This window comes from Mytilus edulis, chromosome 10 (genome assembly GCF_963676685.1).
Source record: "Mytilus edulis chromosome 10, xbMytEdul2.2, whole genome shotgun sequence".
In the NCBI taxonomy this organism is placed as follows: Eukaryota; Metazoa; Mollusca; class Bivalvia; order Mytilida; family Mytilidae; genus Mytilus; species Mytilus edulis.
Window position 1 is genome coordinate 39034189 of NC_092353.1, and position 22464 is coordinate 39056652.

Sequence of the window (22464 nt, forward strand, 5' to 3'; positions counted from 1 at the left end):
TAGATTTGCTAGGCACTCATTTCATATTTATTTCCTGCAATCTTAAAACTGCAGTGTTTTGATTGCCTTCTGTTCAAATTAATTTGCGACGTTGAATAATTCATATCAACAATACAAACTCATGGGTATGAGTTTTATCATAACTGATTATTTTGGGGATTGTCCCATATCATCTGGCATATGACTTCCTGTCAATTGTCTGTTTGTTGCCTTGCACCTTTTGAAAAGTATTGATAGTGAAATAGGAAGACCAAAACTGTTACGTAGCATTCTTTTAAAGTACAAATAATTTAGACACTTTTAAGGCATATGGTCTAACAGATCTTTACTGTCTGACAGGTATCAACATTTTGACAAAATGAAATATTGATAATATTATTTTAGAATAGAAATAAATTTTGAGTTCCTGGCGTAGAGAACTTTCTATTATCAGTACGGTTTGGCAAAAATGTTATGTCTCGAAAACAAATGGTTTCTAGTTTGCTTTCTCTGATAAAAAATGCAGAGTTTTTAATATGCAAGACCATAGGATATGCAAAACAAAACCACATCACCTATTTGGATTGATTATATATTTATTTGTTATTATATTTCAGCATTATGATTGTAGCATGAAAGATATTTGTTATGTACATACAACTGTTGATATTTTGGTCTTTTTTTTTTAATGTAAAGCAACATTAGGGATGGGGGAGAGCAACATTTAGGATGTGTTTATAAAGTAGGGCTAAGCCCCAAAGGCTGCTCCCTATTTTAAAAAATTTCCTTGTTACTTAAGGGAAGGCCAATAATTTAGTTTTCAGTACTGCCACAAAATGTGGAATATGAGATTCTCAAAGAATCATGGTCGCATTTTTACTTTTCACAGGTTTTTGATGGTAAATAAATCACAAAGTAGTAACGTTTTGCACTTGAAACACTTAAATCTTATGTTCATATTTGCTTTAGTTATATATCATGTATATGTGTTATCTAAGTACATGAATTTAATGAAGTATCGTTAGTTATTATTTTTCATGGATACATTTGTATCCCTTGTAAACAATGTATATTTCAGTGTTGACAAAGGAAAAGGAAAACAAATTTTATCAATTATCACAATACTTATGTTTTATCTAGGAAATTTGTTATACAGATAATAACAATTGTCGAATGAGTACAGTTAAACTTCAGTAGCTTGACTGGAAATTGGCTTGTTATGTGTTCTATCATTGGTGGAAATTGGCTTGCTATGTTTCTATCATTGATGGAAATTGGCTTGTTATGTGTTCTATTATTGGTGGAAATTGGCTTGCTATGTTTCTATCATTGATGGAAATTGGCTTGCTATGTGTTCTATCATTGGTGGAAATTGGCTTGCTATGTGTTCTATAATAGGTGGAAATTGGCTTGTTATGTGTTCTATCATTGGTGGAAATTGGCTTGCTATGCGTTCATTATCACTGAACTAGTATATATTTGTTTAGGGGCCAGCTTAAGGACGCCTCTGGGTGCGGGAATTTCTCGCTACATTGAAGACCTGTTGGTGACCTTCTGCTGTTGTTTTTTTCTATGGTCAGGTTGTTGTCTTTTTGCCACATTCCACATTTCCATTCTCAATTTTATATCATTGGTTTTAAGGCATCAAATTTATGAATCCAAGAAAGGCATACTATACCAAGTGTGTGTAACTCATTTAGTAACTTGTCCTCTCCAAACAAACTTATATCTTTTAAAATATTGTTGTTATGTTACTCTAAATGAGAATGTCTATGTAGGTTGAAATTTTTTGCAATTTTATACATCTACCGTTCTTGTGTCTGTTAAGTTTTCCTTACATGGAAACATTATTCTGACTCTTAGCTGACCAATATTTGCTTTTACACTTAATTGTTGTGATATTGGTGAAGAAGCCCCAATTGCCTGTTTTCAAACGACAACGCTTCCTAACCTAGGTCAACCTTCTTATATCAAAAGGAATAAAAAAATTACCATGAAATATTTGTTCCTAGACATTAAGCAACCAATAATCAATCAGTCATATTTAAGTTGAGCTACTGAAAATTGTCTGCACAGTGTAAATTCATGTTTATATGTGTTTGTACGACTATAATCAAATTGTACCATATTTAAATTTAACAGTACATGTATATATAAATCATACAGTTATACTTAGAGCTTGTGCTTGTATGTCTGTTTACAGAGCTTGATAACATATTAATATAAATCTAAGTGTGACCCTCAATATTAACCTTGCTAGAATATATTAATTGAGTGCACCCTAAATATTAACATGTTATGTCTTGGTTACTCAATGTAGACCTGAAAACTAACAGAGCTTTATAGTTTGGCATATAATGCTGACCTCTGCAAACCCTGCTGTTTATGGAAATGACACTCTGCAAAGTGTCGAAATGTTTCATATGAATATTTCTTAACCTGTAAAAGTGAATATATTATTATTAGGAACTAAAATTGAAACAGTATGATATGTGTCAGTGTGAACCAAATATTGTTTACAAATGAACATAGAAGTTTACAGCTATTGTCAGGGTATGGTTTCAACAATGAGCAAAACCCATTTTGCATAGTCAGTTATAAAAGGCCCTGAAACAATTTCAAACAAGAAAACTAACAGCCTGAATTGTGTACAAAACAATGAATGAAAACAAATATCGATATACAACAACAAACAACAACCATTGAAATACAGTCTCCTGACTTGGGACAGGCACATACAGAATGTGGTGTGGTCAAACTACATAAACAGTTCAAGCCAAGTCTTGTGAACACCAATAAAATCAGTCAGTTCTCTCTCAGTTTAGATAAGATCTCTTTAAAAAGAAAAATTCTTGATGATAAACACAACTGTAAAATATTTATAGAAATTAGTGATTACAGCCTTGAAAATGGAGGGGATATTTATAAGACATTAAACCCATGAAATACTTAGAAATAACAAATATATAAACCAACTCATTAATTGCTGTTCTTCATCTATTTGTAACGTCTTCATTGATGACATAAGGAGCGCACACCTAGCAGCAACTTTAGGAGGGCTTCTTGTGTAAATTTTTAAGTGTAAGATATTGATGATTAATTACCAGTCTTGATGGATACAATCTAGGTTTTGCTGTGTAACTTCTCATGGTATGCTTCAAACATCAAAACATCAAATTCAGAAGTGATTGTTCTGTTTCACATTGCAAAATAAAGATGACTTAAGTTTTGTTTTTATTTTGTTTTCTTCGTTTTTAATGTCATTTTAGCTGTGGTCTAATTGAGGTACATCTCACATTTCCATTTACTTTATATGTCATTTTTATATTTTTAGTTGTTGGTACTGGAGACAATGGAATGTGGGAAGGACGTGCCAATGGACAGGAAGGATTTTTCCCATATCATCATGTACAGGAAGTCAGACTGAGGAAGGGTTAGTATACAAATTATTTCCCCTTGACTTGGGATTGTGGGAAGGTTATGCTTTTTGACCAAAAAATACTCTTTATTTTCATAAACTCATTAAATGGTAATTTTTTATTGTTGATGGTTGCTATTTGTTGATATATACTCAACACGTCAATGTATTCTTGACAAAACAAATCTTGAATTATTGAAAATCAAATTAGCATTTATTGATCAATTTTTATTTGGAGATGTTACCATACATTTAAGATTTTTATGACTTATAAATATATTATTTAAAAGAAGCAAAAATATTTGCATATTAAAACAATCTGTACAACTACAAGATCTGATTATATATTTGCATTTGGAAAATTTCACAAAAAAACATTGTTTTCCTTCTCACGCAAATTATAAAAACACATAGCTTGAGGCAAATATTTTCCAAAAGTTAAAACAATCAACTGGTCATAAGATTGTTTTACGATCGGAAAAAGAAAAAAATGTAAAGTAACATTCACCACATGACCTGAGTTTGATTCATATAGCCTGCTTCAAAAAGATTTTAACTATCCCCCCTCTAGCAACTGTGTTACATCCTTAAATTATGTTTGTAAAATTAGCTTTGTCTATAATGACATGATGTTAAACAAGCTTTTTGTTGATGGAGGACTGTTCAATAATATTAGTGGATATCAACAAGTTCAAAATAGTGGGCAGGGAAAAATATAATAGTGGATACCAACAAGTTCAAAATAGTGGGCAGCACAAAGTATAATTTTTTCGTTTGTACATGATATCTGTCTGTTGGCACGTAATATTCACACGTAACGTTATTGGATTTGACAAGTTACATGGTGTTGGTCAATTTTTTGACAGTGTACACCAAAACAGTGTCTGACCTATGAAATTAACATTTATTTCTTCCTAACATTCTGTATGGAAAGTAAAACTACTGTTAGATCATTTTTCATTTGGAAATACAGAACTGAAGAAGAACTAGAGACTGTGCAGTGTAATAATCTAGATATGTACATGTATACATAGTGATTTCAATCGTGAAAAAGCGATGGTAGAAGTTTTTGAGTGGATATAGAAGATAACTAATATTTTTGATATGTTTGTTGTGTAATTTATATTAGTGCATCGTGATTATAACTTTTAAATTTACATGTTAAAATGTGGAGAGAACATTCATATCATAGACATTTTGTTTATATATCTACAGCGGGTTCCTGTGGTGATATTTTACGGGAAACCACTTTACAAAGAAATACCTTGGCATCAATAGTTCATACATACAGGTAGGTGAAAGGGCAAATGGTGGAGGTAGAGATTAGAGAGTACATACCATAACATAGCATAAAAGGGGGGTTGGGTATCAGGAGGTAAATTCTATTTCCAAGGGAACAAACAAACATACATGATTTACAGAGGTTGAGTCAAGTACTAATTGTAATGATTGGTATTATTTGCTCTGTGTTGAAGGCCTCACTGCAACTTGGAGATGAAGAACAGCAATGAAAGCTCTGTTCCTTTGCTTTTTGTGTGTTTTTTGCTGTCATGTTAAAATTTTGTGTCATGGATGGATACCCCATATTCCTTATTTTGTTTCAATCTATTTTTGCCTTTTGAAATGATACTGCAAAAGTCAATTGACAAAGTAATATTTCTAGAGTAATCTTGTGTAAGAGTTTTAAGGTTTGATTTAATTTATTGAAGACGTAGCATCTTTTTTAAACACAGTTCAACTTGTTTTGTGTAAAAAGATATGTGTGATTGTAATTGACATAAAAGGAAATATGGCCATTGTTCAAAGAAAAAAGTGTATGCTCAACTATCTCATAATTATTAGACTACAAGTCTGTTTGATATGTGAAGTTTGATGTTAAAAAGTTATAACACAATCAACCAATCATATTTCAGCTTCATTTCAGTTGCTTGATTTAAATAGAATTACTTCCTTGAGACTTTTCATAATTCCTTCATTTCATTAGCTTCTGCATCCTTCCTTACATGGGAAGGAAATTACTTTTGTTTGTAATCTTATTATGAGGAACTACAAGATTACTTCAGATGATTGTTCTGTTAACCAATTTTTAAAACAGAAACTAAAAATAAAATGCTGAGCATTTGTAGATTTAGAATTCATATAAGACAACTTTAGTTAGTAAAGCAAAAATGGATACCAAGTTCTTTTTAAGGTGCTACCCAACACCTTGACTAAAATTAATTTGGCTTGTTTAATTTCATAAAAATTTTACAAAATATTAGCTTTAACCCTTTGAAAAAATATAAAAATTTCAAAAAACTTGAACCAATCAAAATAGTTGGATATATAGCAGTTTGACAAACACTCATTTTGATCATTGACAAGCTTAATATTTCCTTGACAATAGGTGATTAAAATGTTTAGCTGATTTCACAGAGTTATCTCCCTGTTGTGTTAGGTACCACCTTAAGATTATAGTTTTCTATTTTAATACCTTTTTTTAATGTGTTTGGATTTAGCAGTTTGAACTGGTTTTTGAAAATTGAGTTGTTGTTTACAATGAAAGGTTCTGTCCTTGAACTTTGCTCAATGTCAATGGATAAAAATCAGTAGCTATTAATAACTGATATGATGCATGTTGAATTGATGACATTTGGGAATGTTTATTGGGAAATTGTATAAATTATTTTAGAATAACAAAATTAATTTTTGGAAATTTTTTATTTAAATGTGTATGTGTATGGTCATAATTTTTAGAAAATATTAAAGAATGAAAGATTTTTTGGAATGGATAATTGAAGAATAGAAAAAAATAGATAGTCTTAATTAAACCTGGTGGAATTTAGATTTTAATATTTAAAAAACAACATTGAAAGAGGCTTATTGAATGAGCCATTCCCAATTCTGTTGAAGTGGTTGTAACATTAATAATACAGATATATTGTCATGATTTTGCCATGTTGGTTATCAGATATATTTTCACCTCTGGGTATATTACTGTATTTTATCACTATAATCTTTACCTGTATCAATAGAGAGATAAATAGGTCTATATTGTTATCACCTGTTTAAACATTCCAGATGTTTTAAAGCTTAATCATGATACCTGGTCTCTTCTTAGTCAAATAGAGTTATCTCTCTTTGAAGGTTCATATCTTGTCCTATATTAAATTCAGTGATAGTTTTACTTTCCTTTGATATAGATTTGTTATTTGAATTAAACGAAGATTTTATACAATGAAGTTTATTATATCAGTTCTAAACTTACACTGTGGATTCATTTATTTTCTTGGGTATCAGTTTTCATGGATTTTTAATTCTCGTAGTTATGCCAATCTCTTCGTTCAAAGCCTATAGAAAATTTGTAATTCCTTGAACATTTGGATTTGTGGTTCACCTGTGCCCACGAAACTCATGAAAATTGGTATCCAGAGAATAATAATGAATCTGCAGTAATATAATTAATATTCTGTTGAAGAATATATTTATGTTAATTTTGTAATATAAGGAGAAAGATACAAAAATGACTTGAGAGCCAGTATCATGGGTTGCATAAATGTGACTGTACTAAACTTTGGTTCTAGGCTTATGAAAATCAATATTTGGCAGTGGATTGAAAATTAGCGCTTGACCTGCTTTATTTCAACTTGACAAGCTCAGTTAAAGAAAGTTCCAACTTTATATCTCAATAGAGTCTTTAAAATAATATAGTTACGACAGAAAGATAGGTGTCTATAAAGTTAACTCATATTTGTACAAAACAGAATAAGAAAATAACAGTTCTGGGAAATGTATTTCTAAATGCCTGAAGGTCTTAAACTGACACAAAACTTTTAAGTGTTATCTTCAGATATCTTTTGACTTATCATGTTTAATCTGATTATCATACACTAAATTATGTTTAATCTGATTATCATACACTAAACTTTGGTTTATCTTTTATTGGAAAAGTGCTCGAAATATCAAACACTAAATATTACAATTTTTTCAACAAGATATTTTTAATACATACTAATCTATAGAATTAAGTTATTTTGAATGCCAAGGATATCTGTGCTGCTTAAACTTAAAATGATAACAGTTTCATATTAGTTCAATAGACAAGGTCTTTATTTTTTTAATATAACTGTAAGGAAATAAATAAATGTTCAGCTATATGAAAGTATATAAGAAATAATAAGAATTTCATGATATTATACAAGGAGTGAATTTGTGATGTTGGTATTTTAAATTCATTGTCTCAGAGAAATAAATAGGTTCGTTTGGATAAAAATTCATGCATAGCCTATGGGAGGCAGAGGATCCGAATTACAAATTTTAAAGAAAAGTTAAAACATCTATACATCATGAAAATTCATGACTTCATTCATTCATATCAAAGGTAAAAATGATGGGAAAATCTTTACGCTTATAATAGTAATTTTTATAATTCAATTCACATCTGAGTAATAATGGATTTTCATTGATTGATTCTATTTAAATTTGATGGGATTGTTTGATTAACTTGTGACGTATGACCTCCATTTATTTTTAAAAGTTTTCATAGTTTATGATTTATTTGCTTTAGTGGTTTATAATATCTTGACAGTTTTATATGTTTATTTATATACCATGGCCTTTGATCACAGTTACCATGTTAAATATTAGCTGACAAGGCACTATATTGAAAATTTTATTATTAGTTTAAGTTATGAAATAGATAAATTTGATTAAGTTACTTTGTCGAAATATTTAGCATATTAAATTTTGATGAGGTACTTTTAAAAATGAAATAAAAAACATCCCGTAACAAGTGACCGAAAAAAGTAAATTTTGTCACATGAAAAAGTTTAAATCAATTATTCATTTGTGAATTCTTTGGATGTACTTTATGTTGAAATGTATTTAAAAAAAACAAAGCTTAGCAGATTTAAAAGCAATTCATAAGACTTGTAGTCCACAGGCACTTGACTCTAAAAATATTTTCTTATGTAGCAGTGTTATATTAAGGTGTAAATGATTTTAGAAACAAGAGCCTGTGTTGTAGTCCTACATCTCATTATCAGAGTTGATGTAGCAAGCAGTCTTTTTAAGGCTATAGGAAATGGATTTTTAAATATTTTCATTATTATTCTGATATGACCCAATTATCAGAATTACAGTTCTGCAGCTGAAGAACATTGTATGGTGTATTTCAATACTAAGTCACTCTGTCAAGGATTAGATATACATGTAGTGAAAGTGTTTTTCACTTGATTTCTTTTGTAAAAATCTCTTCATGAAATTTGCAAATTAAATTTCATGAACTTTTGGAATATGGTGGTTTCATTGTTAAAGTATTTCTTTAGAAATACATGTAGCAGGTTTTGTTTTTCTTTCCTTTAAGAAGAAATGAAAAATTGGTGATTAGACCCGTTCTTATCCAAGTTTTAGTTACTTTTATCATGTCAAATGTGCATTCCTCATACCTGAAGATAAATTTGTCGATCACTCACTGATGACAATAATGTTTGATTAATCATTGTAAGGCTATCAGCGGTAATCAATAGTTCATGCAGCGGATTCAAATTGATTGCATTATCAACTCTTAAAAAACATCATAGAAAATAAATTAGAATTTCTTGCTGAAAGCATTAATTGCACCATTAAGAACATGAATAAGAATTTGATGTCTGAAGATAGTGATAAAAGTTTGTTGAATCATGTACAGAAAAAGAACACAATTACATAAGAATTATGGATAAAAGATATGGAGACATGTAAGGGTTGCATGATAAAAGTTAGCTAAGTTTTGTTGAATATTGAAATTTGGATTGTTTTACTTAGAATTAAAGCAAAATGGGAAGACAACTCTTTTAACCCTTTAAAGAAAACACAAGAGAGAGGGTCAAAATGTCTTTTATTAGGGTACGGTGTGAATGTATTACTTACGAAGGATATTTTAGAATCTTCATTGTACCAAATACAATAATGATAAAATTATTAAGCCAGTGGTATTAAGCAAAAATCCCAAGGAATTTGCTCAGGAATTTGAAACTTCTGGAGGGGGCATTTACAGGACAACAGAAGGTGCTGGAATTGAGGGTACTGAACATACTTTATCACATCATCAATAAATGAAACTTCAGTTCCTCGCTTATTATTTATCTTCAAAAGTTAAAAAAAAAAAAAAACTTAAAAATTCAGGGTTTTGAGGTTTCAGAACAGTTTAAGAGTACATCTAAACACCAGGTTGTGACTTTATGAGTATGTCAGGATACTGCTTGCTGTTACTAGTTATGATATTGGTCCTTTGAGCTGAAAAAAGGGTGTGAAAACAGTTAAAAAGCTTGTTTTACATGTAAAAACCATGTGAGGTGGCAATTATACCCGTCAACTAAGTAAGAGAAGGTATTTCTAGTCCACTCTTTCTACAAACCTACCAGAAGCTCTCACACTATTTCTATACAACCTTTTCTTCCTAATTAAACAATTAAAGTACCATGACCCTAAACATGAAAAATGTTTATATTCACTGTTTTGTTAACAGTAATGAAATCTTTTGTTTCATTTAAATATTGCTTTGAAATGAACACCTTAACCACTGCTTTGTTTAGTAGATTCCGATTACAAATCTGATGTTTTCATAACTAATTCCCAAAGCTGTTCAAATAACATGGTATATGAATTAGGTCAATAAGAGCCGACATAAACCTAGGATAAATATATCCCTTAATGGGATTATTTCCCATATTGGATTTTAAAAAGACAAATATTATGTTTTTAAAAATAATATATACTTATTTTTCGGTCATTTGAAATGAAAACTATTGTTATATGGAATTTAAAAGGTTGATATGAGTAACTTTTGAACAATCGAATATTAATATCAAGATTTAACAACGAGTAGCCACAAGAATTTGTTTAACAGTTTTTTTATGGGATATCTTATATTTCATCGCTTAATTAAACCTGCTTCCATTTACAAATTGTGACAATTCATATTGATTTTGTTGATTAATTTTGAATGAAATTGTTTGGATATTTAATGTTGACACCTTCAGGGCTTCGATATTGGAACTTTTGTTCTGCATACAGTTTGTTCAGTCTCTTGGAACATTGGTGGAAAAATTGCACAAGTAACATTCATTTTTCATGAGGCTCCGTGATTAAAAACATACCTATATGCTGGTACATGTATCCACGATAATGGTTTTTCGTATAGACTGAACAATGATGCATTTATGAGGCAATATACAGTAATAATTGAGGATTGTGTTGGAACGTAGCCATTTAAAAGAATAGAAAATTCATATCTCAGAGAGGAAAAATGTAACAGTTTGTTTGCAGAGCTTTTGATCAAGTTTGTACAGGAGTTTTTATAAATTTATGATAGTCTTGGAGTGTCTCTACTTATCTTACGACTGGTAACAGCTAATTGACAGGTCAATTGATGTTTTAAATATTACGATACTAAAGTATTGTTTTTTATTCATGATAAAGTCACTGCTGTCAAATTTTGATATTCGCTCTTTGACTTGAAGCTTAACTGAAAAATCAAAGTATTGAAATACCAATGAGAAAGGATTTCGAAAAAATAGTTTGATGCATATTTATTTGGATATAAAATTTGAGAGGGAAATATTTATACCATGTTTGCTGTGACTAGTTTTATCAGCAATTAAACATGTTGACATGCATAATATTTACTTTGCAACAGTTGTAAACCTAGATCAATTAATGGAGGATTTGTCATGCTTTTAACGTAATCTGTCAGTCCTCTGCACTAGTATTGTGTGACGTTCTTTAGAAACACCTAAGATATCCGAAAATACTAAGCCACGTCATATGGAATCAGACTTGGAATCGAAAGATCTAGAAAGATTCGGGGCCATAAAAAGTAAATATTATGAAGTGAAAATTGAAACTTTTTATATCAAATAGCTGTGCGAAAGTTTCAGAAAAAACTTGTTCAATTGAAATAAATTGTGATATGTACAACAGTATAAGAACTATGGAATAAGTGAAAAGTGGACAATTAAGTTTATTTGACTCTAAAAACAACTTTAAACAGAAGTTTTCATATTGAGGTAAAGGCTCTTTTGAAACAACATATTTAAATTCTGTCATGTTTCGTCTCAAATCGTCAATAATTAATTAACAATTATCTTTGGAATTAATGAAAGGAAATTGGCTAAGATAAATTATTTAGGGTATTGACAAACAAGATAAATTTATAAATGTGAATAATTCAGAATTTTCACTAGTATAAATATCCATTATTTTAAAAGTTTCAAGTATAAACACATGGTATTGTTTGTCACACCTGTATAAAAGAAAAAACAGCAGGGACATTGTTTGAACAAAAATTCAAAAAGGAATTGGAACTTTATGGAAATTTAATCAATTATAAGTCTATTTTTACGTAGATTTTGATTAAAAAATCAATTATTGAGGAGATAAGAAATTCTTAAAGGATATTTTGTGTGACCTAAGACATTGAAGAAGATATTTTTCTTGTCCAAGGATTCGTTATATTGACAAATCAATATTATGATTGAACGAAACAATGGATCTGTGCTAAGTTATTATTAACACCTTGCTATTGTCTGGCTCACCTGAATGTTTGGAATGGTAAAATCAATTTAAATGCATGTGTTGATATTGGGGATTGTAACTATTTAAATTAAGCACCATTATGACTCAGAATAGAGTCCCAAAGAAACAACAGGCAATGTCAAATGGCCATTTAAGTGCTCCGCCAACTGTAAGTGGGAGGAAATTACCTGATTTTGGGTTAAAGAAATTCATAGCACTACCACCTGGATTTAAAATAAAATCACCAGGAACTGACCAAGACTACAATTTACCAAGGAAACCAGTACCTATCAAAGCTGTCCCCCTAGGCTTAGATGGTCGCACTCCAGTGACCACAGACTACAATGGAGAGATTAATTCATTCTTTACTCAACCTGAACCAGGTAACAACAAACTGACTACCTTTAATAGGAGAACAGATAGTATTTCTTCCATTGATAGTATAGCAAGCAGTGGTTTCTCTGACTTTTCATTAGATAGTAATACAGGGAGTGAGAGAAGAGGGCGATATAGAAAAAGAAGTCAGTCAACACCACCTGACATTGGAAGACAGTCGAGGTCTTCACCTGTAGATCGTAAAATTGTACAGAAGATAAAGACAGAATATAATCAAATATTGAATCAGTTACAAAAGGGGAATTTAAATCCTAAAAATCAGAATAATAATAACGTTCAAAAAGTCTCCTCGAACGGTGGAAATAATAGTGGATTCCATTCCATTGAGGACTTCAGTGACACATCATTGGATTCTCTAGATTTAAATGATTCAACAGACTGGGATGTAACATTTAGCCATCAATCAGTTCCGATTACAGGTAACCACTTAGGACAGAACGATAATCCCTCGGGACAAACAACTAATATTATGCATCCTCAATATCTTACCTTACCTAGGAACTTTTTATCTACTAGTGGTGGTAGTGAACTTAGGGTTCATAAAATGGACAGTGTAAATAGACCTGTGTCATCTGCTCATATGAATGGGGGTATGTACAGAAATAATGGGTTAGTCGTTTACAAACCCTTGAATTCAGGTGAATTTATTATGGTTGGAAATCACCCTGAAGATTCACATGGCATGATGCCAGCGACTAGGGTACCTTTGACAGATAATCGTCAAAGTAATCTATACAAATCTCGAGGACTATCTTCCAGTATGCCTACATTACTGAATCCTAAAGTTAAAGTGGATAAAAAATTACTAAAAGAGATTAAAAGGCGTGAAAAAGAAGAAAAGAAATTATTCGAAAAAGAGGAAAAAAGGAGAAGAGAGGAGGAGAAAAAAAGACTTCAGGAAGAGAAGAAAAGGAGGAAATCTATTCTAAAAGAGCAGAAAAAACAAGAAAAATTAGGAGATAAAAATAGGACGTTACCAAAGAATTGGGCATATGTGAATAAACCTATAGAGAGTGTATACCAAAGACCACATTCTCATTCCAGACCAAAATTATCACTTTCAGCAGTCCCTATTGATTTTGAGGATGGACCATCAGTATTACAGAGGTCCGTTCCTCCTCCTAATCAGCCTCCTCCTCCTCCTCCTCCTCAAATGCTGCAGTCCAATACTGCAGCGAAGGCTTTATATACTAGTGCTCCGGATTTATTAAGATTGGAACAAGTTTATGGTGCTACTATTCGTGGACCTTCTCATTATAGTCGGAAACATAATGTGCCAAATCAAGGACCTGTTTATGTTTTTAATCAGTCACAACCTAATTTTGTAAGGTAGGTTTTCTTAAACTGAAATTAGCTATTGAAGAAAAAAAGGGGGGGTTGAATCTGACTCAGATATTAATATATTTATCCCATTTACTTGACAACTGGTTTAAATATCAATGAGAGTAAGGTTTTGGAGAAGAATTGTCAAAAATGAAAGAGTTGAAGGGTAAAATAAAGTTTTTCAAGGAGAATAATGTCAATTAACTGAAAGAAGGAAACGGTCATTTTAAGATTTTGAGGTGAGTTGTCAAATTGAAAAATTGGAAGATCCAGCCCTTTCATTCATTCTTCAAACAGATCAAAATGTGCCACCAGTTTATGGTACTGTGTCTTCTTTTTGACATTAAGTATAACATCTTATTCAAATTTATATATGTTTATGACTGTTTATGGTAATTTTATTATCATGTTAATTCTTCCTGGTCAGGTCATTAATTTGAAGAAAAAAAATCTCTTTAGGAGACATGCATTGAGAAAACTTACAAAGGCAGTTTATTATCTCATATATGCTTTTAATAATTCCTTTTAAAAACACCTAGATTTTAAGTACATATTTAAATTATTTACATAAGGTTTTCTATATAAACATGTAGAGGTCGAATTATTTATAATAGAATAGAAGTAAATTTTGACACTTGAGTGTCATTACTGATAAAAAAATTTATTTTTTGTATGAATTTTTTAAATGTAAGGTATACAAATATAGATTTTTTTCTCTTGGCAGTTATTAGTAAAATGTGTCATAAGAGCTATTTAATTATTTGTTCTTAAAATTGAATTTAGTCATTGATCTAAATTTAGGAATGGGTTTTTGCTTGTTTACCATTAAAAGATTATCACACCTATAAACAAATGGTGACTAAATTTAATTAAAGATTTCTTTGTAAATTGATCTTTCCCAAAATTACCCATTATGTAGGATTAACAATATTTCTTGACCAATATAAATATTATATAAAGGTTCAGAGACAAATATTTGTCAAAGTAAATCAATAAATCTTCTATCCACAGGTCTTAACACCTGTCAATAGGATCTATGACTCCTTCAGGTAAAAATGAGGTTACAAAGGGGTCAAATCAGTTTAGCCAAAAAATATTTTTGTTGACATATAAGAATAATGATATTGAATGATACTGTTAAGTCTTCTTGCATGCAAATTTCATAGAGGTGAAATTGACATCTGTAAAATTATCTGCAAAAAAGATATCTTAACACTTATCCCCTTTGAGAAATTTTGACAAATAAAGATGAGAAATTGGTTTATTTTACAGTCATGTCTCTTTAATTCTTAGAAATTGCTAATTTGGTTGTTTCCTTTTATCATTATCATTTCTAACCTTAACCTTAAAAAGTAGTCGATTTTGAATGCCATTTTTAAAATCAATGAGTTATCTTGACCCTTAATGTGTGTTCAGATGACCCTATCTTGATACCTCATTTTAACATGATTGCTAAGGATCAGGAGAAGATAACCCATCTATCATATAATGACATCTAATTGGCCCTTAAGTGCACTGTTTGTATGACCTGGTCATAACTTGTCACAGTTATGTATTATTTATGCAATATATGGAAATTTATGTAACCAAAACAACAAGGAAAGTCATACATGTACATGTTCTTGTTTGTGTGAATTTTTTTATATCACATGTTTGCATATTAGCCATATTTGAAAAATTTAGTTCTAAACTGTTGAAGAATTTTTAAATTGACATGAAAGTTTAGTTCTAAGATTTTAATTTTGGTCAAGGAATTAGTTTTGACTATGATATGGCTACTATGCTTGGATATTAGCAGTATCCCCTAATTATAGTCCCATAATCCCATAAAAAAGGCTGTTTACATCTATGATATACATCATTTGGTCTCTGATAGACACATGATTTAATCACACAACATCTTCTTATTTTTATATGAAGACTTATGTGTGACAGTGTTTCCAATACACATTGGCCAAATTCTCTGCATGGTAAAAGAACCCTTGCAACAGACTCTCTGTCCCTATTCAACATTCCCTTATTTCCAGTGGCCTTTGAAATTCTCACCCTTAACCCAGTTGACCCATTTTGCTGAAGCATACCTATTGCATCAATTGTGATTTGTATTTCATCCTGAATATATATCAAATGTTTGCCATTTGAAGTTAAATAAATAGCAATCAACCATTAAAATGGGCACAATTGATTCTAGATAAGGCCATGCAATACTTTTTAAGTATAGAACTGAAAGCTCTAGATAGCATGTTGTTGAAGAGCCTGAACCTGATTTCAGATCTTTTTACATTTTTGAGCTTAGATACAAAATCTATAGGTAGTGAGCTCCATAGACTCAACATTCATTGGAAATATGCTTTACCAGGCTTTTATAGTGGCCAATTCATGGGGGATTGTTGGAATCCCCCTCCCTTTTTTTGATGATCAATGCTTTTGAATGAGAACATATTGTTGGAACCCTCCCTTTATTCTGGATAGGAACCCCTCTTCTTAAAACGGCTGGAATAGACCCGTCCCTTCTTTTAGTAGTCTTCTGTTACACTGTAAGACAAGTAAAATTGTCAGTGGCAGATCTAGAACTTTTCATATGGGGGTGGGGGCCCGCTGACTGACCTAAGGGGGGGGGGGGGGCCCACTTCAGTCATGCTTCAGTGATTCCCTATATAATCAACCAAATTTTTCCCATGAAAGGGGGGCCCCCCTGGATCCGCCTATGATTGTACTGTTATTGCTATATCAATGTCTTTTGGTTTTAGTGAGATGTGTTTAAGACACACTATTTGCATTATCTCTTTTGTAAGTTTTCCAATTTCTGATTTTATCCTTGAATATTCCACATTACCTTTTGAAACTTACATATTTGTTGTGAACAAATTATGTTGCCAGTTTATTTATTTTGCTTGTTTGATAAACGTTTTTCATTAATACTTAGCAATTCTGTCATGAAATTCTTGAACAGAACCAGCTGTAGGTGTAATACACGAAAGCTATCTTGACTTGTCAAAGACAAATGACTAACATTTTTTTTTAAACTTTAATGTATCTATCAGTTATGAACAAAATAAATGAATATAAAGTGGCATTTTATCAGATCGTCTCATTAAATTTATAAACATGTAGTAGTTTTCTCCTAACTGTTTTGAGCCTTAAAGGCATTACAACATATTTGTGTTCAGCCTACTGTGTAATGTTATGTGATCACTTTAATTGACTTGTTTCACAGAGGTTGAGGAAATTTAAAAAATGTTATGAAATTTAAAAAAAAACAACAGCAGAAAAATGAATAAGTTAAGCTCAAAATTTTGAAATCCTGAAATTGTTGTTTAAAAAAGATAACCAATTTCTATTCCCAAATGCTAACTGTCTTTTTCAAGCGTTCAACTAGAGGGATTTAAATGGAAGTCTTCCTGTTTTATATTTGAGCTCATCAAAATTTGCCTCTTTTCTAACAAAAAATAGTTATAATGATTAAACTCACCATTTCTTGATCATATCCATTTACAATCTTATAATTGATTTATGAAGTCATAATTGGAGTTAACATAAACATAAAAGAGATTTGTGGAGTAAAACAAATAGGCATCAACCCAACAACACAGTAAACAAGATATCTTTGTAAATATGTATGATAATTATTTTGAATCCATATATTTTTGTTGACAAATTTGAAACTCTGAATGACAATGCAAAAAAGTTCCCTGAATAGTATAATAATGATATAATATGTCTGAATCGTGGCTATCATGTCTATTGGAACACATAAGTATCATAATTATATGATTTTCAATGTTGTCCATTATAATGATTAGCAGTTATATTTAATGGTGACAATTGTTGTATATTTCAGTATGTATGTAAACATTAACCTTCATATGCACTAGATTTCTGACCAATGGAAGTTAATGTAAAGTCAACATTTTGTTTGGAAAAAGATTCAAATGAATTCTAATAATTATACTGGAAATCAAGGACGTATAACTTAAACTATATCTAAAATACGTCCTTGTGGAAATCTAAGACGCAAAATTCTTGTCTGTTTTCTCTGTAGGTTATGTAGTCAATAATTGGTTTACATGAAAAAATTGAACAATTATTCACTAGTTAATTTTAGATTGAAAATCCTGTCATCAAAGTACAAATGCTAATTTCTTGAGGTTTCTATTTGTTTACTTCAAACATGAATGAATCATTTTCTATGGTGAAACCTTTCTGCACTGAATGGTGTTTATACTGGAAACCAGTGTTAAGTGAACGCTTGTTTCAGGATATACAGTTAAATATTCTTTAGAAGTTAAACTTGTGCAGGGGTTCAAATTGAATTTTCTAGTGAGTGGCATTGCCATAACTGAAAAGAGATCCAAGATTTTGGTAATTAAAAAATCATGGTTCCCTGCCAGAAATGACAGGTATCAGATCTGAAATCCATGCTAATTTGAACCCTGTTGTGTAATCCAAACACTTGACCAAATTTTACCACCACGCAAGGGCTGTATAGGTTGTTAAAAACTTCCATCGTCCTGACCTATCTAAACAATACAAAAGGTCCCAAAGGGGTTTAAGGGTTCAGTGTTGGCAGTCAGTTGAAATGGAAAGTATTTGTATGGAAGATATTCCTTGTACTTGGTAGTCCTATGGATATTTTATTACTTAATGAACTCTTTGAATTCACATGGGAAATTGAGTTTACAAATATTCTTGTTATTAAAAAATCTTCTTGACAGATCTTACTTGGTGTGTTTGCGTTCACTAGGTAACTTGCACTGTATACAACTATCATCTCTGAGAACAGTCCTTGTTGACTTCTGTACTGGTGTGTTTGAGTCACTATGTAACCTGCACTGTATACAACTATCATCTCTGAGAACAGTCCTTGTTGACTTGTGTACCGGTAATTAGATTAACTGTGAAAGTTACAAGTTGAGTCTTTTAATAAAAATATAGTCCAAATTGCTTCCAGTCCTTCCTGGCACTGTTTTCTGAGTACATTGTGGTTTTAAGGTGATACATATCCATTAGGGATGTACTATTGGCGAAACTTCATGTGTAATGTATCAATGTTTACAGGACATATTATAACTACAATTGTAAGATGAAGGATCCATGTAAATTTGGACCTAGAGATAAATATTATTTCATGTATTTGTCTCAGATGTTATTCAAGACAATAGAATATGAGTAAGTTCTAAATATTTGATTTAAAAAAAAACTTTTTTGATAAGATTATTGACCTCTGAGTACATATAGTTACATCATATGGTTGTCCATTGAAAAGCAGGGTTCTATCTATTAGAGTCCAATATGAATGATTGATTAGTTAGTGTTTAACCATGGTGGTAATAAATGTTTTCACAACAAATTGGTGTCATGCATGTGCAATAAAGATTTTTACTATGATTTCTTTTTGTTCAACACTTTTAACCTTTACTTTGTTATAAGGGTTCTGCTTAGGGTTTGGGTTAGGTTAGGGTTTGTTCCAGTTAGGGTAAGGTTTTAAGAATAGGCTATTGTCAGTGTTAGGAAGGTATAGGTATGGGATAGTTTTAGGGTTAAGATGATTTTTAGTATAGCCCAAAATATGTTGGGTTCGCCTAAGTAAATGAAGGAAAAATTTATTGTGTACAATGAGGAAGATGTTTTAGCAATAACTTAAAGTATATAGGGTAATATACAAATAATTAGGTTTATAGATTCTTAAAATACTTGAAATAAAAATCTTCTACTCAAGTAGAACCTACACTCTCATTATGGTACAATATTTTATTTCTTTTTATCTCTACTCAAACAAAATTGTCAACTTTATATTTATTGCTTTGAGACTGAAATATGTGTTCATCAACACTTTAAATACACTTTTCTTTAAAAAGTATAATTTCCAAATGAGTTTATGCAAAATGACATATGTATGATATATTGTCTCTTAAATTCATTATGTATGTGTTATTTATTCACCCTCATTTATCAATGTTACATACATACACAAGTCCTATACTAAGTTACAAATTTTACTGTTGCTAAAATCTTGTAAGGAATGATAATGGTAAAAGGGATTGCCTTGGACATCTATGTACATATTGATAATGCCCACTGTGTTTGGAATGTCATTCAACAATGGATTTTTTTATCGTTGAAACAGATTCTAAGCGACAATTGATAATGAGGTTACAAAATAATGTACGTAATCACAAATAGTGCATCACATTGAAAAAACGCCCAATTTTTGGTTAACGGTGGTTTAAGTATTTAAACAATAATGTCATTGTCACCTCTTCATTGTGAAGAAAATTTTGGATGATCAAGATGATAAATATTTAAAATATCTGAATACAAATTATGAATAGAGGGTGATCTCTTAAAAATATGTCACTGATAATGACAGTACAGATGCCATTGTCCACGGACAACAAACCCTGACTACCAAAACATGACTTGTTCTGGGGGTCATATCCTCAGGTCATATCATTTTGCCTCAAATTTTAGATACAATAAAAAATTTAAATATTTTAACTTCATAACCTGCTTAGTGTGGTTTTTTAGTGTTGTCATTGTTCACTGGTACAGTTTTATTTTGGTGCCTTTTGTTATTTTGCCATGTAAGGAATTTGGTTTTAAAGCTGAAATGAATTCATTTCAGATATTTGCTTACTGTAAGGATTCTATAAACTTTTCTTGGAAACACAACTTTTCCCTAATATTATATGAATGGTATGGGTGATGTATGTATACCAAAGGAAATATGTCAGTAATCGTTACACATGACTGATAAGCAAAATTTCATGTTAACCCAAAGAATTGGGGCATTAACACAGCTTAAAATAGTTGGTCTAGGAAAACTTCATTGTATGAATGCAGTAAAAGAATATGGTCAAATGGGCTTTTAATAAACTTCAGGACAACAATATCTAAAACAAATTACCCCATTAGTTTCAAATGTGCATTCCAAGACATATATCAATAAATTATTCATTTTTTTCTTTGAATCTTTTATTGACTTTTGGTTTTGTTTTTCATTTCCATCAATTTTTAATAAACATTTGAATGAACAGGCAGACTTCATGTTGTATTGAATTTTTTTTATCGATTTCTGTTTGAATATTCTGAAAATATTTGAATAGAAATTTACTGTAAACTTTAATGCATTATATATTTCTTAAGATATTTTAAATGCATAAAAAATATTCGGCTATACAAATTGTTTTCCTAATCTTATAAGTTTAAAGCTTATAAGCTACTGGTTCAAAGACTGTGGATTTGTATGGAGTAATATACCCTAAAGTCTATAATAATTCTATAATTAACATTGTGAATAGAATGCCAGGTTTAAATCTATAATTTTGTATGGACTTGAATAAAATACCGGTAAAAGACAAAGGGATACATTGATGGTTTTGTATCATTTTCGGAGATATGAGCAATTTAAAATATTAACACACATTATGTTTTGACGATGATGACACTTTGTGTTTGTCTTTTGGTGATCAAATCTCAACAAGCGTACAATTTGAATGTAAATTAAGTGCAAAATGTAGTTGTAAATAGACGTGAAGCATGTTCTAGCATATGTAATGTGTTATGTACATTATGGGCCAAAAAGATGAATTGATGTAAAATAATGGATCGGTAACTTAATTTATTACTATAATGGAAGGAAATAGACTATTCTTCGTACATGTTCCTGTACGGATGTACAAGTTTAATAAACACAAAAAGAAGCCGGTTAAAATGAAAAATGTGATACTTGTGAGGAGAGTATTTCAGGCACCTAGGCCGTCAACTGTCCATGTTCCACAGTCAACTGTCCATGTTTCACGGTAAGATAACAAGGGGAACAACTGGGTCTTAATACACAGGAATATAAAGTACCAAGCGTAATAAAGAACTTTCATTGCAGCGGCAGATTTAAAATAAAGGGAGTAAGCCCCAAAATATGAAAAAACTCATATTCCTCATGATTCATATGGTTTTATACCATCAAATAGTCCAGTATCTATTATGTTTTTGGAATAAAGACCCTATAAAAAAGTCCTGCCTCTGCATGATATGTTTAGAGATTATAAAGGTGCATCAATCTTGTACAATTTAAGGGTGGAACTTTATTTTACCCCTAAGAGTTTCTAGAACATTTAAATAGATTTACAAAAGTGTTTATACATGTGATTTTCAGCTTTCATTTGTACTTTCAATGCAGTTGAGTAAGTACATTCACTTTTCATTTAAACATGGACCTCTTTTTTAAACCTTGTGTATGTTTTAGATTTATCAACAAAAATCAGTTTTATCTATGGTATGTCCCACAAAATCTTTTTGGCAAGGTTAACATTGAACAAAGAACTATCACTTGTAAATTATTTCTACCTTTGGTTATACAAGGTAGCTGTCACTCTCAGGTTGTACAACTTTGTCTAAGTTTACTTTTTGAAGTGTCAACCTAAAGCATGTGTGAAGATAAATTCTCTTTTTTGAATGACAGTTGATTGTTTTATCAAAATGTCCTGTCAGGTGTGAATTATAAATAGACATTGAACATGAAGGGTGTGCTTGTTTGGTGTATTAGGTTGTGGTATTGGTGGCAAAAGTTCAGAATATACAGCTGTCTCTTGTAAAAAAGGTCAATTGGTCACATGCTTTATACTGGAAATTGAAAAAGAATATATCTGTCCAACCCATTTCTATCCTGAATAAACTCTGTAAAGATTTATAATGGCCTAGTGTCAATTAATTACTAATTGTTTATAGCGATCTCAATCTTGTTGCAATCCTTTTTCTCAGTAGAGATAGAAGGGGTGTTATAAGAATCCTTCATGATCAGATAACAACTGAAT

General features: G+C 30.8%; 1 protein-coding gene across 19 annotated transcripts in view; it reads left to right on the forward strand.

Annotated features, from left to right (window-relative positions):
• The window catches only part of LOC139491122 (SH3 and multiple ankyrin repeat domains protein 2-like), a 93889-nt gene that overhangs the window by 47028 nt on the left and 24397 nt on the right, over positions 1-22464 (forward strand). For 17 of the 19 annotated variants that reach the window (XM_071278497.1, XM_071278506.1, XM_071278502.1 and 14 more), the window contains 2 exons: positions 3314-3412; positions 4613-4688. In XM_071278497.1, coding sequence (XP_071134598.1) covers positions 3314-3412; positions 4613-4688 — 175 coding nt within the window. Of the gene's footprint in view, positions 1-3313; positions 3413-4612; positions 4689-10645; positions 13658-22464 lie in introns of those variants that run through there. The other 2 variants (XM_071278508.1, XM_071278512.1) reach the window with 1 other exon arrangement.